Genomic DNA, 11719 nt, shown 5'->3' on the forward strand with positions numbered 1-11719 from the left:
CTCATGGAGGACAATCACAAACTGGTAGTACAACCCCAAATGAGATTGAATCCGGTAATGAAAGAAGTGATCAGGAAAGTGGTGGTAAAGCTACTAGAAGCCAGCCTCATATACCCAATTTCAGATAGCTCCTGGGTGAGTCCCGTCCAAGTTGTACCAAAAAAGGGCGGAACCACTACAAGAAAAAAAATGTTTTGCGGCGGTTAAAAAAAGGGTTTGCGGCGGTTTTATGTGTAGCAATTTGATGTTTGCGACGGTTCCGCAACTGTCGCAGATTCGTGCGTCGCGAGGCCATTTTGCGACGGTTCACAAAACCGTCGTTCCAACCGTCGCCAACTTTTGCGACGGTTCACAACCGCCTCTAAATATATTTTGCGACACTTAGAACAAACTCAAATTTATTTTTTTCTGCACAATTACGACAGTTATCAACCGTCGCTATATTTATTTTAAGGCAGTTTGAACCGTCGCAAACCTGATAATTTAAAATAAAAAAATATGATACAATTTTTTTTCCTATTTTTAATCAATTAAAATAAAAAATATTCATAAATACCATCCACATAATTTAAATACATAATTAATAACTATTGTACCTAAATCCAATTTATATAATTTTTTCAAAAGAAATAACACCAATTCATACATTGAAGTTAACTAAAACAATAAATAAAATAGTTTAAATATTCAAAACATTAATTAGTGGAGTAGCTAACAATACAAAACAACTCCATCAAACTTAGAAGTTCATCCAAATATCTAATTAGTCCCTAATGAAGTTGTTCCACGATCATCAGGTTGGTGGCTGGACTCAGATGAACGTCTACCATCTATTGGCGATTCTATGTCCATTGCCTGAAAAAAAAAAGTATATATTAACCTCAATGAATATTGATAAATATTGTCAAAACTAATTAACTAAATTTCTCTTATAGCTATAAGAAACCTTTACACAATTAATATTTTTAATCAAAGACAAACAACTCTCACAAGATTTTTAAATATGTTTGCTATGAAAATAATTTTACCTGTTTGTCTCTAGAATTTTGCATTTGCATCAAGAAAGCAATTTGCTCCTTCAACATATCAACTTCAGAATCCCTTTTCTTAAGCCTATCAATTTCAGCTTGCATTTTCTCCATCTTTTCATTAGCTTCAGAGGAAGACATCGATCTTACAGAGTGAGAAGTAGATGTAGTAATTTGTGATGGTGTTATTCCAAGTCCCATACAACGAACATATCCAGGATGTTCTTTTCCAAACACATTAACAAATGCTTCATTTGGAGAAGGAGTCTTCCCAATTTCAGCTTGCAATTGTTCCTGTGCAAACAGATAAAGCAAACTAAATTCCTCACTATTACCAAAACTAACAGTTGCATCTTTGATTTATAAGGTGGTCAATAACAAATATTTACAATTACATAACACTTCTATTATTTACACTTACATATTTTTCCTTGGCTTCGTCGTTGACAAATGACCCATCAGACTTTTTATGACAAATTGAATACATTTCACCCCTACTGTATTTTCGACCATCTCTCAGTTCCTACAAGTAAACACATGTAATAAGTACATGTTCAATTAAGTATGCAATCAATAGTAGATTGAAAAAATCCTACCAACTCATCCCTCTTCCTTGCAAGCGTCTTAGAGCCTAATGTATGAAGGATCTTTAGCTTTTCTCTATTTGCAGCATTTTTATCAGCCTTCTCCTACAATGATAACAAATGACATAAAAAAACTAAACAATAGAAAACAAATGACAACGCAAGAAAAGAATAGTTACCATTGTATCTGTCTTACGCCTGTATTGGACAAAAATAGTCCAATGGTCTTGATTAATAGAACGTGGATAATTTTGTAGATTTTCCTCCAAAGAAATGTCCCACTTATAAAATTTCTTAAACAACCTACATCGTGCATCTCGCCATTTCTTTCCAAGGCTTGAAAGGATATATTTTTTGTTGTCTTTATCATCGACAACAAATTTTGACTAGCATAATCATAAAAAAAAAAAAAAATTAGTTTACAATCAAAACAATAAAGAATATTCAGTTGTTTATAATTGATACCTGTATTTTATCCTTAAAAATTTCATTTTTTCTTGTCGATGGAACTAGTTTCCAATTGTCGTACATTATAGGAAAATCCTTAAACTTCCTTGCAATTTCACCCAAAAAACCGCCTAACAAACCAGCAGCTGATCCTACCGGTTGCCCATTTGAATTCCATCTAGTTATTATTCTGCTAACATTAGGAGGAGCTTCAAGCACGTCTGATACCCTTAAGTGTGTCTTTGAAATATGTCCCGCCTCATCTAACACATAAGTCAATGAAATATGTCATATTGCAATCATGTAAAACAATTAAATTTTATAAATATAATTAGACATTAGATAACATACTAATGACTTCTACATCCCAAAATGTAAAATTCCTTTTTTGAGAAATTTCTGGCTCATCTTCTACCACATCTTCAGAGTGAGAGGATGTCTCTTGGAAATGTGTTGTTTCTGTCTCTTGCACTGATCTTGGTGTTGTCACTTGAGAAGGTGTTGCTTCTGTCGCTTGCACAGTAGTTGGTGTTGTTGTCACCGGAGAAAGATGTGGTTCTATCGTTTGCACAGCTAGCGATGTTGTCGCTTGAGAAGGTGGTGCTTGAAAAGGTGGTGCTTGAGAAGGCGGTGCTTGAGAAGATGGTGGATTTGTCGGTGTTGTCATCGGAGATGGTAGTGGTTCTATCACTTGGAACGTTGGTTGTAAACCATGTCTCCGCAAGTGCTTCATTTTGGTTACTTGAAGATCTCCTGGTAGTATAACCCTCGGCCGACCCTTCGTGAAACGCTACAATCATTTATTATTAATGTAAATAAATAAAAATCAACATATAATACAAATAAGAAACATTTTGTAATTTTAGTATTTTTAGTTATTACTAACCGGTGAGGTTTTTGAAATGGTGGAAGAAGATTTGTGAAGGGATTGAGAGAGATGAGTTAGATTGAGAGCCTCCATCCTTTTTTTATTCTCTTCCATTGTTTTACGTCGAATATCCTCATATGATGATTCCATTTTGTTCACAAGATTGAGTCTCCAAACACACTTACACTGCAAACATTGATGACAACCAAGTTAGACTAATGCAAATAGCTAAACACAAAAATGAACACAATAACAAAAATGAGCACATCAAACACAATGCAACAGTAAAAGAAAGTAGTAAAAAAATAACATAGATTGAAGAGTACCATGTCATAAACAACAAACAAGAATTATTAACAATCATAAATTCATATCATGATTGTTGTCATCAAAATCATCATTAAAAGTTGAAGTTTCAGGATCATCATCTGTAGTCATTCTTGCCAATTGTATATGTGTGGTTTCATTAGAAAAAATGTGTTCCAAATTTTGAGATGGGTATGGTTCAATGGGTGCCATAATTTCATCATCTCCACCCATGTCATACAAGTCCCGTGGCTTTAAATGAATAGGTATGCTCCATCCTTGTTCCTTTTCATCATCCACATAATAAACCATTTGAGCTTCTGACGCTTTAATGTATGGCTCATCATCTTCATGCTCCCCAGTATGTATTAGTCTTGCAAAATTTATAGAGGTAAAACCCAACTTATCTGTCTTAATGCCTCTTGGATTTGTGGTATTCGCCCATTTGCATTTAAACATGGGCACTTTGAAGCCATCATAGGAAACCTCAATGATATCTATCAATCTTCCATAGTAAGGCACTCCTCCAAATCTCATTTGGGCATCACTATTGCTTGAGTAACTTCGTGTTCCGAACATGCCAAAAACTCCACTATTTTGAGTTTTTAATAAATTGTCTCGTGCCAATGTTCGAAATTTGAAACCATTGACATTAAATGCAGTGAACCTTCTAACTTTATCAGAAGGACCTTGAGCAAGACTAACGAGAACATTTTTATCTGATCCACTAATGTTGTCGAGATTGTTGCAAATCTGAACACCATAAAATATACAATTAGTCACATTCTTATTAAAAATCAAAGCAACTCAATCACCAATTTTGTCATGAACACTAACACGATTGCGGAACCAATGAGGAAACTCTCTATGAACCTTCTTGTCTACCTCAGAAGTACTCCTTGCACCACTCCTCATTTGGCTTCGAATAATACTTCTATATTGCCTATTTGGTTATTTCAAATTAGATGTATACGGAAAAAAAATTAGTGGTAAATAATACAAATATAATAAAATTACTTACCTTAGATAGTAGTCAACTATGATGCAGTTTGTTAAAACGTGTCTATGAGCTTGTAACTTTTCAATTGGTGTAAGGGTGTAGTATGAAGAACCACCAACCGATTTTCCAACTCTAGGAAATAATTCAGCTACACGTGAGTCAGTTTGTATCTCATTAATAGGCTCATCATCTACACGACCAAGTTGATTCCATCTAGTCTCAATGTTTTCTATATACCTTGAACAAAATGTAAGAATCTCTTGTACAAGGTATCCTTCTGCAATAGACCCTTCTGGTCGTGCTTTATTACGTACATACGATTTAAGTATTCCTAAGTACCTATTATTGAACCAAAATAATATTAGTTAGAACAAAATTGTCAACTACTAATTATTGAAGGAACAAGAACACGCATATTTTACCTTTCAACAGGATACATCCATCGATAATGAACAGGACCTCCAAGTTTAACTTCTTCAACAAGGTGAACAACCAAGTGAACCATAACAGTGAAGAATGAGGGAGGAAATATCATTTCCATGTGGCATAAAGTGAGGACAACCTGATTTTGCAATTTTTCCAAATCATCAACATTCAATACTTTACTGCATAATTGTCTAAAAAGTGAGCAAAACTCAATCATTATAGCTGAAACATCATCAGGTAATGTTGCTCGAATGGCTAACGGTAGAAGTTGTTCCATCAATATGTGACAATCATGACTCTTCAACATTCCATTCAACTTAAGATTTTCCATGTCAATGCATCTAGAAATGTTGCTTGAATAACCATCAGGCACAGTGATATTCTTTAAAGTTGTTAAAAATCTCTTCTTACCTTTAGTAGTAAGAGTAAAGACGGCTGGAGAAATTCTTCCATTTTCATTGGGCCAAAGGTCAGGTCTTATGCCCATAGCTTTAAGGTCTTTTCTTGCATTAAGATGATCTTTACTTTTTGTGCTATCATTTAGCAAAGTAAATATGATATTATCGCACACATTTTTCTCAATATGCATCATGTCAAGATTGTGGCGCAGAAGATTATCCTTCCAATATGGAAGTTCAAAGAATATGCTTTTCTTTTTCCATTGTTGATTGACACCTTGTGTAGGTCGTCCACCACGTATTCTTTTTCCCGACCTTTCTTTATCTGGCTTTCTACCAAATGTGACATCAATATTTTGAACCTGTTCAAGAATTTGAAGCCCAGATAACATTTTAGGTGGACCACGCATATCTTGTTGACCATCAAAGCGAACCTTGTTCAATCTAAATCTATGTCTCTGATCAAGAAAACGACGATGACCCATAAAACACCATTTTTTGCTATGTGGAAGACGACGAGGAGTAGAGTCCATGTTACACGATGGGCAAGCAAGTCCAGTGTAAGTGTTCCACCCAGAAAGTGTACCCAGCCCTGGAAAATCACTAATTGTCCACATCAAAGTTGCATGTAATGTGAACATCTCTTTTTTAAAAGAATCGTATGTATCGACACCTGTTGTCCATAACTCCTTTAATTCTTTTACTAGAGGTTGTAAATAGACATCAATATCATTTCCTGGCATTTTTTTACCGGGAATTATCATTGACATTATAAAAGATGTATGTTTCATGCACACCCATGGAGGAGTGTTGTATGGAATGAGAATAACTGGCCAAATACTATAATTTGTACTCATCATACCAAAAGGATTAAAACCATCACTAGCTAATGCAAGACGCACATTTCGCGGGTCTGATGCAAACCAAGGGTGTGTCAAGTCAAAATGTTTCCATGCTTCAGAATCTCTAGGATGCCTCAACATTCCATCATTCTTACTATCATTTGCATGCCATCTCATATCCTCGGCCGACTTTGACGACAAAAATAATCTTTGTAACCGTGGTTTTAATGGAAAATAGCGAAGAACTTTTGCAGGAACTTTCTTTCGATTATTGCCATCACCAGACACTCCAACTGCACCAACTTTTGCTTTTGATTTCCATTTCGAAGTATTACAAATTTTGCAGGTCTCCCTTTCTTCATCTTCCTTATTACCCCAATAAAGCATACAATTATTCGGACAAACAGGGATTTTTTCATAATTTAAACCAAGCTTGGTGATTGTTTTCTTGGCTTCATAGAATGAATTTGGTATATTTGCAAATTCAAATGCATCTTTTAATAACTCTAAAACCATTGTCATGGCTTTATTAGTCATTCCACATAAACATTTGATGTGATACAACTTTACCAAAAAAGATAGTCTTGAATATTTAACACACCCTTCATACAAAGGTTTTTCTCCTTCTCTACTTAATTCATAGTACTCTTTGGCCTCTTCATACCTTTGTGTACTTGCATTTTTCTCCTTCTCTGCATTTGATTCAATGGGTACTTCATTTGCATGATCTTCGACTCCAAAAGCATCGTTAATCATGTTTTGCATTTGATCATCAACGACAACTGTGTCTTGAACTATATTAGAAATACTAATAGGTGAGATAGTACTAGTTTCTCCTATGGACTCTCCGTGATGTACCCAAATGGTGTATCCCTTTGGAAATGGTTTGCACTTTAAGTGATCATACATTACACTTCTACTCTGCGGTTTTTTGAAACCACAACGTTTACAAGGACATATTATTTCGCCATTTTCTAATTCATCTCGAAAGGCAAAATTAATAAATTCCTTTATCCCTTGATCATATTCATCCGATGTGTGTGGCTTCTTAATCCATGATTTATCCATTTCTATAAAGAAGTTTAACATATGTTATTTTGACACAGAAATAACATAATTCAACTTAGAACAAAAAAAAAAGATTGATCTTAAACAGAATAGATTCACTAGGCATAAAGGAACAAAACATAACAACCTCATACTCATAGAAAATAGTACTCGATAAACATTCAAAATATAGAACTAGACCAGGTATACAGGTATATAGTACTCGACAAACAAATCAAACTAGAAATTATTTTTAAAAGCAAACAAACCAATCATTAACATATGTTATTTACTTCAGTTTATCCATTAAATGCAAACAAATATTAGAACTGAAAGTGCAGAATTTAGCAATCAAAGTGTAGAACATAGCACTCAAACATCTTTAGTACAAAAAAAGGAAGAAGTGTTACGCTATCAGCTTTTACATAATAAAAGTATCTTACCTATTGTGTTATGTTGCGCGGTCGATGGAGAAGTATTACGCTACACCGTCACCAGAGAGAGGCTGAAAGCAGCGCCGTCACCGGAGATGGGCACGAAGAAGCACTGTCACTGGAAACTAATTCAATCAATAAACCAATCATCAACAAACCAATCTGAAAACTAGTTTTAAATGCAAACAAATCAATCTGTAAACTAGTTTCAAATGCAAACAAATCAATCTGAAAATTATTTTTAAAAACAAACAAACCAATCTCAAACAAACCAATCACTAATCATAATTCAAATAATCATAATTCTAAGATTTTATTATAATTCATTTCAAAACCAAATGTAATTTCTAGTCCAAAGTTTAAAGACAGAAAAAATGATTACTCCAACCAATATAATGTGCAAAAAAAAGTGAAAAAGAATTGTGTAATGTTATTCAAAGATAAAATTTGCCACAAATACAAAGGCAAAAACAAAGGTGTAGGAGTGAACCAAAACAAAGACATTCGAAAGGTGTAGAAGGAACAACAAAGCAAAAAAGCAAGGCTATAGAATGTAGATTAATGAAGCAAAATATGTTATCAAATTCAGCAAGGTATGAACATTGGATTGTTAATTCAATGAAGCAGAGTAGTAAATGTGATTCCTTTGGATTATTTTTTTAATTAATCAACTGTTTGTAAGTACCCTGTGATTTCATGAAAAGAAACATTGTTCCATTGTCAATGAGGATTATGTCAATTTTTTATATAACTTTAAAAAAATATTTAAGACTCATCAAATTTTATAAGTAATAATAAACCTTGAAATTATTTTAATATATATATGGTTATTTGACTCAGCAAAATTTGCATAGTTTTGTAAATAAACCTGTGTATTCTTTGGACTTGGAAGGATTAAGTATCAGCCTCCATTATAGGCACTGCAGCCTACAGGCTGGGATTTTAGGCGCAAGAATCTTAAGAATGTTTTTGGGATGATTCAGACTAACAATTTTCCTCTTCCTCTCATCTGAAATCACTAGAAATACATGACTGTTGTTGTTTTCAGTTTAAGATATTAGGGGCAACTCGCAGAGAAAAAAGGATTATCAAACAAAAAGTTCAACTATTAGGTTCACAATCACATTTTAAGATGGTATAAGCTGTAGCTAAGTATTACCAAATACAGGCATTGACACACTCTCCAACCCATACATAATCTATAAAGATAACAAAATCTGACGCTTCCTATCTATGAACTCTACACATAATTGGCAAGTCAGGTAACAGCCTTCTGATACCTGTATTATTCAACAGTTCCATCACCAAGGCAGTATAGCTCAAAAAGCACACGGTCAACTAGGAGAATTTTCATAATTCAGAGTTTTTCACTTTTGAAATTTTTTTCTCATATTATTTTTTATGTTTTGACAGCCTTTAATTTGTATAATATGAGGAAGGATCATTTCCCGCTCCCTTTCATTGATCAGATGCTTGAGCGGTTAGCCGGACATGAGTATTACTGCTTCTTAGACGGCTATTCAGGATACAATCAGATAGCTGTAGCACCCGGGGATCAAGAGAAAACTGCATTTACATGTCCATATGGGGTATTTTCTTATCGAAGAATGCCATTTGGAATGTGTAATGCGCCGGCCACATTTCAAAGGTGCATGATGTCCATATTTTCTGATATGATTGAGAAACATATTGAGGTATTCATGGACGACTTTTCTGTATTTGGCTCATCCTTTGATAATTGTTTGATTAATCTATCTCTTGTATTAGAAAGGTGTGAAAAATATAACTTGGTCCTAAATTGGGAGAAATGTCATTTTATGGTAAGGGAGGGAATTGTTTTAGGCCACCGAATCTCCCACAAGGGGATCGAGGTAGACAAGGCCAAAGTTGAAGTGATTGAAAAACTTCCCCTCTACCAACGAGAAAGCATTAGAAGCTTTTTAGGCCATGCTGGATTTTATAGAAGGTTTATAAAAGATTTTTCAAAAATTGCAAAACCACTTACAAACATACTTGTGAAAGACACACCTTTCAAATTCAATGAAGATTGTTTGCATGCTTTTAACAATTTGAAAAACCAGCTGATAACTGCCCCCATCATCACTGCACCTGACTGGTCACTACCTTTTGAAATCATGTGTGATGCAAGTGATAGTGCTATTGGGACAGTTCTGGGACAAAGAAAAGACAAGATGTTGTATGTGATCTACTATGCTAGTCATGTTTTAAATTAGGCACAACACAATTATGCTACAACTGAAAAAGAATTATTAGTTGTAGTCTATGCTTTTGATAAATTTCGGTCTTATTTATTAGGATCGAAAGTTATTGTTTACACTGATCATGCTGCCTTGAGGTATTTGTTTACTAAGCAGGAATCAAAACCACGGTTGCTTAGATGGATTCTATTACTACAAGAATTTGACATTGAGATCCGGGATAAAAAGGGATCAGAGAACACTGAGGCTGACCACCTATCTCGATTGGAGAAGGTTGAGGAGAATGAGGACATTAGTAAACAAATCTTTGCTAATTACCATCAATTTGCTGATGAGCACATCTTTGCCATTACCATGGTGCCTTGGTTTGCCGACTTTGCTAATTTCAAGGTGGGGGGTACAATCCCATCTGATTTCACTTACCAACAACGAAGGAAGTTTATCCACGATGCCAAATTCTATGTAATGGATGAACCCGTTCTGTACAAAAGAGGAGTGGATGGGCTGTTGCGAAGATGTGTGCTCGAGGAGGAACAAGAAAAGGTAATGTGGCACTGCCACGACTTCGAGTATGGGGGTCATTTCAGTGGTGACCGAACTGCAGCAAGAGTTCTACAATCGGGGTTGCTCTGGCCTTCATTATTCAAAGATGCATTCAACTATGTGAATAAATGCGATCGATGCCAGCGCACCGGTAACATCTCAAAACGGGATGAGATGCCGCAAAATCTTGTATTAGAAGTAGAAGTGTTCGATGTGTGGGGTATTGATTTCATGGATCCATTCCCATCGTCATATAACAAAGTTTATATTTTGGTGGCGGTGGATTATGTCTCAAAATGGGTTGAAGCAATAGCTACTCCAACAAATGATTCGAAACAGGTTATCACCTTTCTCAAGAAGAACATATTCGCTCGCTTCGGCGTGCCTCGAGCCTTGATTAGTGACGAAGGCACCCATTTTCTAAACCGGAATATGGAATACCTCCTAAAAAAGTATAATGTGCGTCATAGAGTGGCAACCCCATACCATCCACAAACAAGTGGGCAAGTTGAAGTCTCCAACAGGCAGCTTAAACGAATCCTAGAAAAGACAGTAACTGCCTCACGAAAAGATTGGTCAACGAAACTTGATGATGCACTTTGGGCCTACCGAACAGCTTTTAAGACCTCCCTGGGTATGTCACCGTATCAAATTGTGTATGGTAAAGCTTGTCATCTACCTCTCGAACTTGAACATCGAGCATTTTGGGCGACGAAGTACTTGAACTTTGACTCAGGCAAGGCGGGAGAGGCGAGAATTCTTCAACTTCACGAGTTAGAGGAATTCCGGAATTTTGCTTATGAGAATGCCAAAATATATAAAGAAAAAACCAAGAAATGGCATGACAAAAAAATCAAATTCAAGGAATTCCAAGAAGGAGAACTAGTTCTCCTATTCAACTCAAGATTGAAGTTGTTTCCCGGAAAACTAAAGTCAAGATGGTCGGGCCCTTTCAAGGTAACCAAGGTATTTCCACACGGTGCCGTCGAAGTGAAAAGTTTAATATCACTTCATTTACTTTCAATTTTAGTTTTGAATTACTAATTTTATTCATTCTTGATGTTTAGTATAAGCAAGAAATCATAAAAATGTGTTGGGGATTGTTTTTTTCAGTTGAGAGGGAGAAAAACGCGCCTGAAGCGCAAGCCGTGCGCCTGAAGCGCAAGTCGTGCGCCTGAAGCGCATTTCAGGAAATTCAGCGCTGTGAACATGCGCCTGAAGCGCGAGCCGTGCGCCTGAAGCGCATTTCAGGAAATTCAGCGCTGTGAATGCGCGCCCTGGAGCGCTTGAAGCGCATTTCCCAGGTTTGGCCTCTGCCAACGCACGTCCTGGAGCGCTTGAAGCGCATTTCACAAAAGTCCTGGCAATGTTGGGCCTTTAAACACTACAAGTAAGTAAACCTCCTCTCTTTCACAAACACCATTATCATTGAAGGTCAAGCTCCCTCCCTTCACACAATCTCAAAAATTGTCTCATCCTCAAGTAAGTTTCCCTCTCCTATCCAACATCATCCCATCCTCAAGTAAGTTTCCCCAAACCTCTAATATCAACTCATTCTTGTTTACTGATGCATGTGG

At 35.8% G+C, this 11719-nt stretch overlaps 3 protein-coding genes across 3 annotated transcripts in view; 1 reads left to right on the forward strand and 2 right to left on the reverse strand.

Annotated features, from left to right (window-relative positions):
- Window positions 1-586: 586 nt before the first annotated feature.
- On the reverse strand, window positions 587-7518 carry LOC101491946 (uncharacterized). Its single transcript, XM_004513083.4, has 9 exons — window positions 7390-7518; window positions 2946-3113; window positions 2411-2849; window positions 2078-2322; window positions 1792-1998; window positions 1625-1717; window positions 1450-1551; window positions 1029-1322; window positions 587-855 (listed from the first exon to the last, which is right to left on the reverse strand). Exons 2-9 carry the CDS (start codon window positions 3075-3077, stop codon window positions 760-762), a joined length of 1608 nt encoding a protein of 535 aa, XP_004513140.3. The 5' UTR covers window positions 3078-3113; window positions 7390-7518; the 3' UTR covers window positions 587-759.
- Window positions 3288-6967, reverse strand: LOC105852729 (uncharacterized). Its single transcript, XM_027337695.2, has 4 exons — window positions 4656-6967; window positions 4255-4572; window positions 4107-4176; window positions 3288-3986 (listed from the first exon to the last, which is right to left on the reverse strand). The coding sequence occupies exons 1-4, from the start codon at window positions 6965-6967 to the stop codon at window positions 3288-3290; spliced, it is 3399 nt and encodes a 1132-aa protein (XP_027193496.2).
- A 1679-nt stretch (window positions 7519-9197) lies between the features above and the next one.
- Window positions 9198-11719, forward strand: part of LOC113788175 (uncharacterized) — a 4052-nt gene continuing 1530 nt past the window's right edge. Inside the window, exons 1-3 of the mRNA XM_027337694.1 lie at window positions 9198-9602; window positions 9990-10133; window positions 10269-11132. Of these exons, the coding sequence (XP_027193495.1) occupies window positions 9198-9602; window positions 9990-10133; window positions 10269-11132 (1413 nt within the window). The remainder of the gene's footprint in view (window positions 9603-9989; window positions 10134-10268; window positions 11133-11719) is intronic.

The sequence above is a fragment of the Cicer arietinum genome, chromosome 7 (genome assembly GCF_000331145.2).
Source record: "Cicer arietinum cultivar CDC Frontier isolate Library 1 chromosome 7, Cicar.CDCFrontier_v2.0, whole genome shotgun sequence".
Classification (NCBI taxonomy): Eukaryota; Viridiplantae; Streptophyta; class Magnoliopsida; order Fabales; family Fabaceae; genus Cicer; species Cicer arietinum.

Bases quoted from the DNA above. Each gene is read 5' to 3' on its own strand.
- LOC101491946 (XM_004513083.4), bottom strand. From the start codon at position 3,077: ATGGAATCATCATATGAGGATATTCGACGTAAAACAATGGAAGAGAAT. The intron at 2,850-2,945 runs GTTAGTAATAAC...AAATGATTGTAG, and splicing joins CCATTTCAAAAACCTCACCG to CGTTTCACGAAGGGTCGGCC. The intron at 1,999-2,077 runs GTATCAATTATA...TGATTATGCTAG, and splicing joins TTTTTAAGGATAAAATACAG to TCAAAATTTGTTGTCGATGA.
- LOC105852729 (XM_027337695.2), bottom strand. From the start codon at position 6,967: ATGGATAAATCATGGATTAAGAAGCCACACACATCGGATGAATATGAT. The intron at 4,177-4,254 runs GTAAGTAATTTT...ATAACCAAATAG, and splicing joins ATAGTTGACTACTATCTAAG to GCAATATAGAAGTATTATTC. The intron at 3,987-4,106 runs GTTCATAGAGAG...TATGGTGTTCAG, and splicing joins CTTCTGAGGTAGACAAGAAG to ATTTGCAACAATCTCGACAA.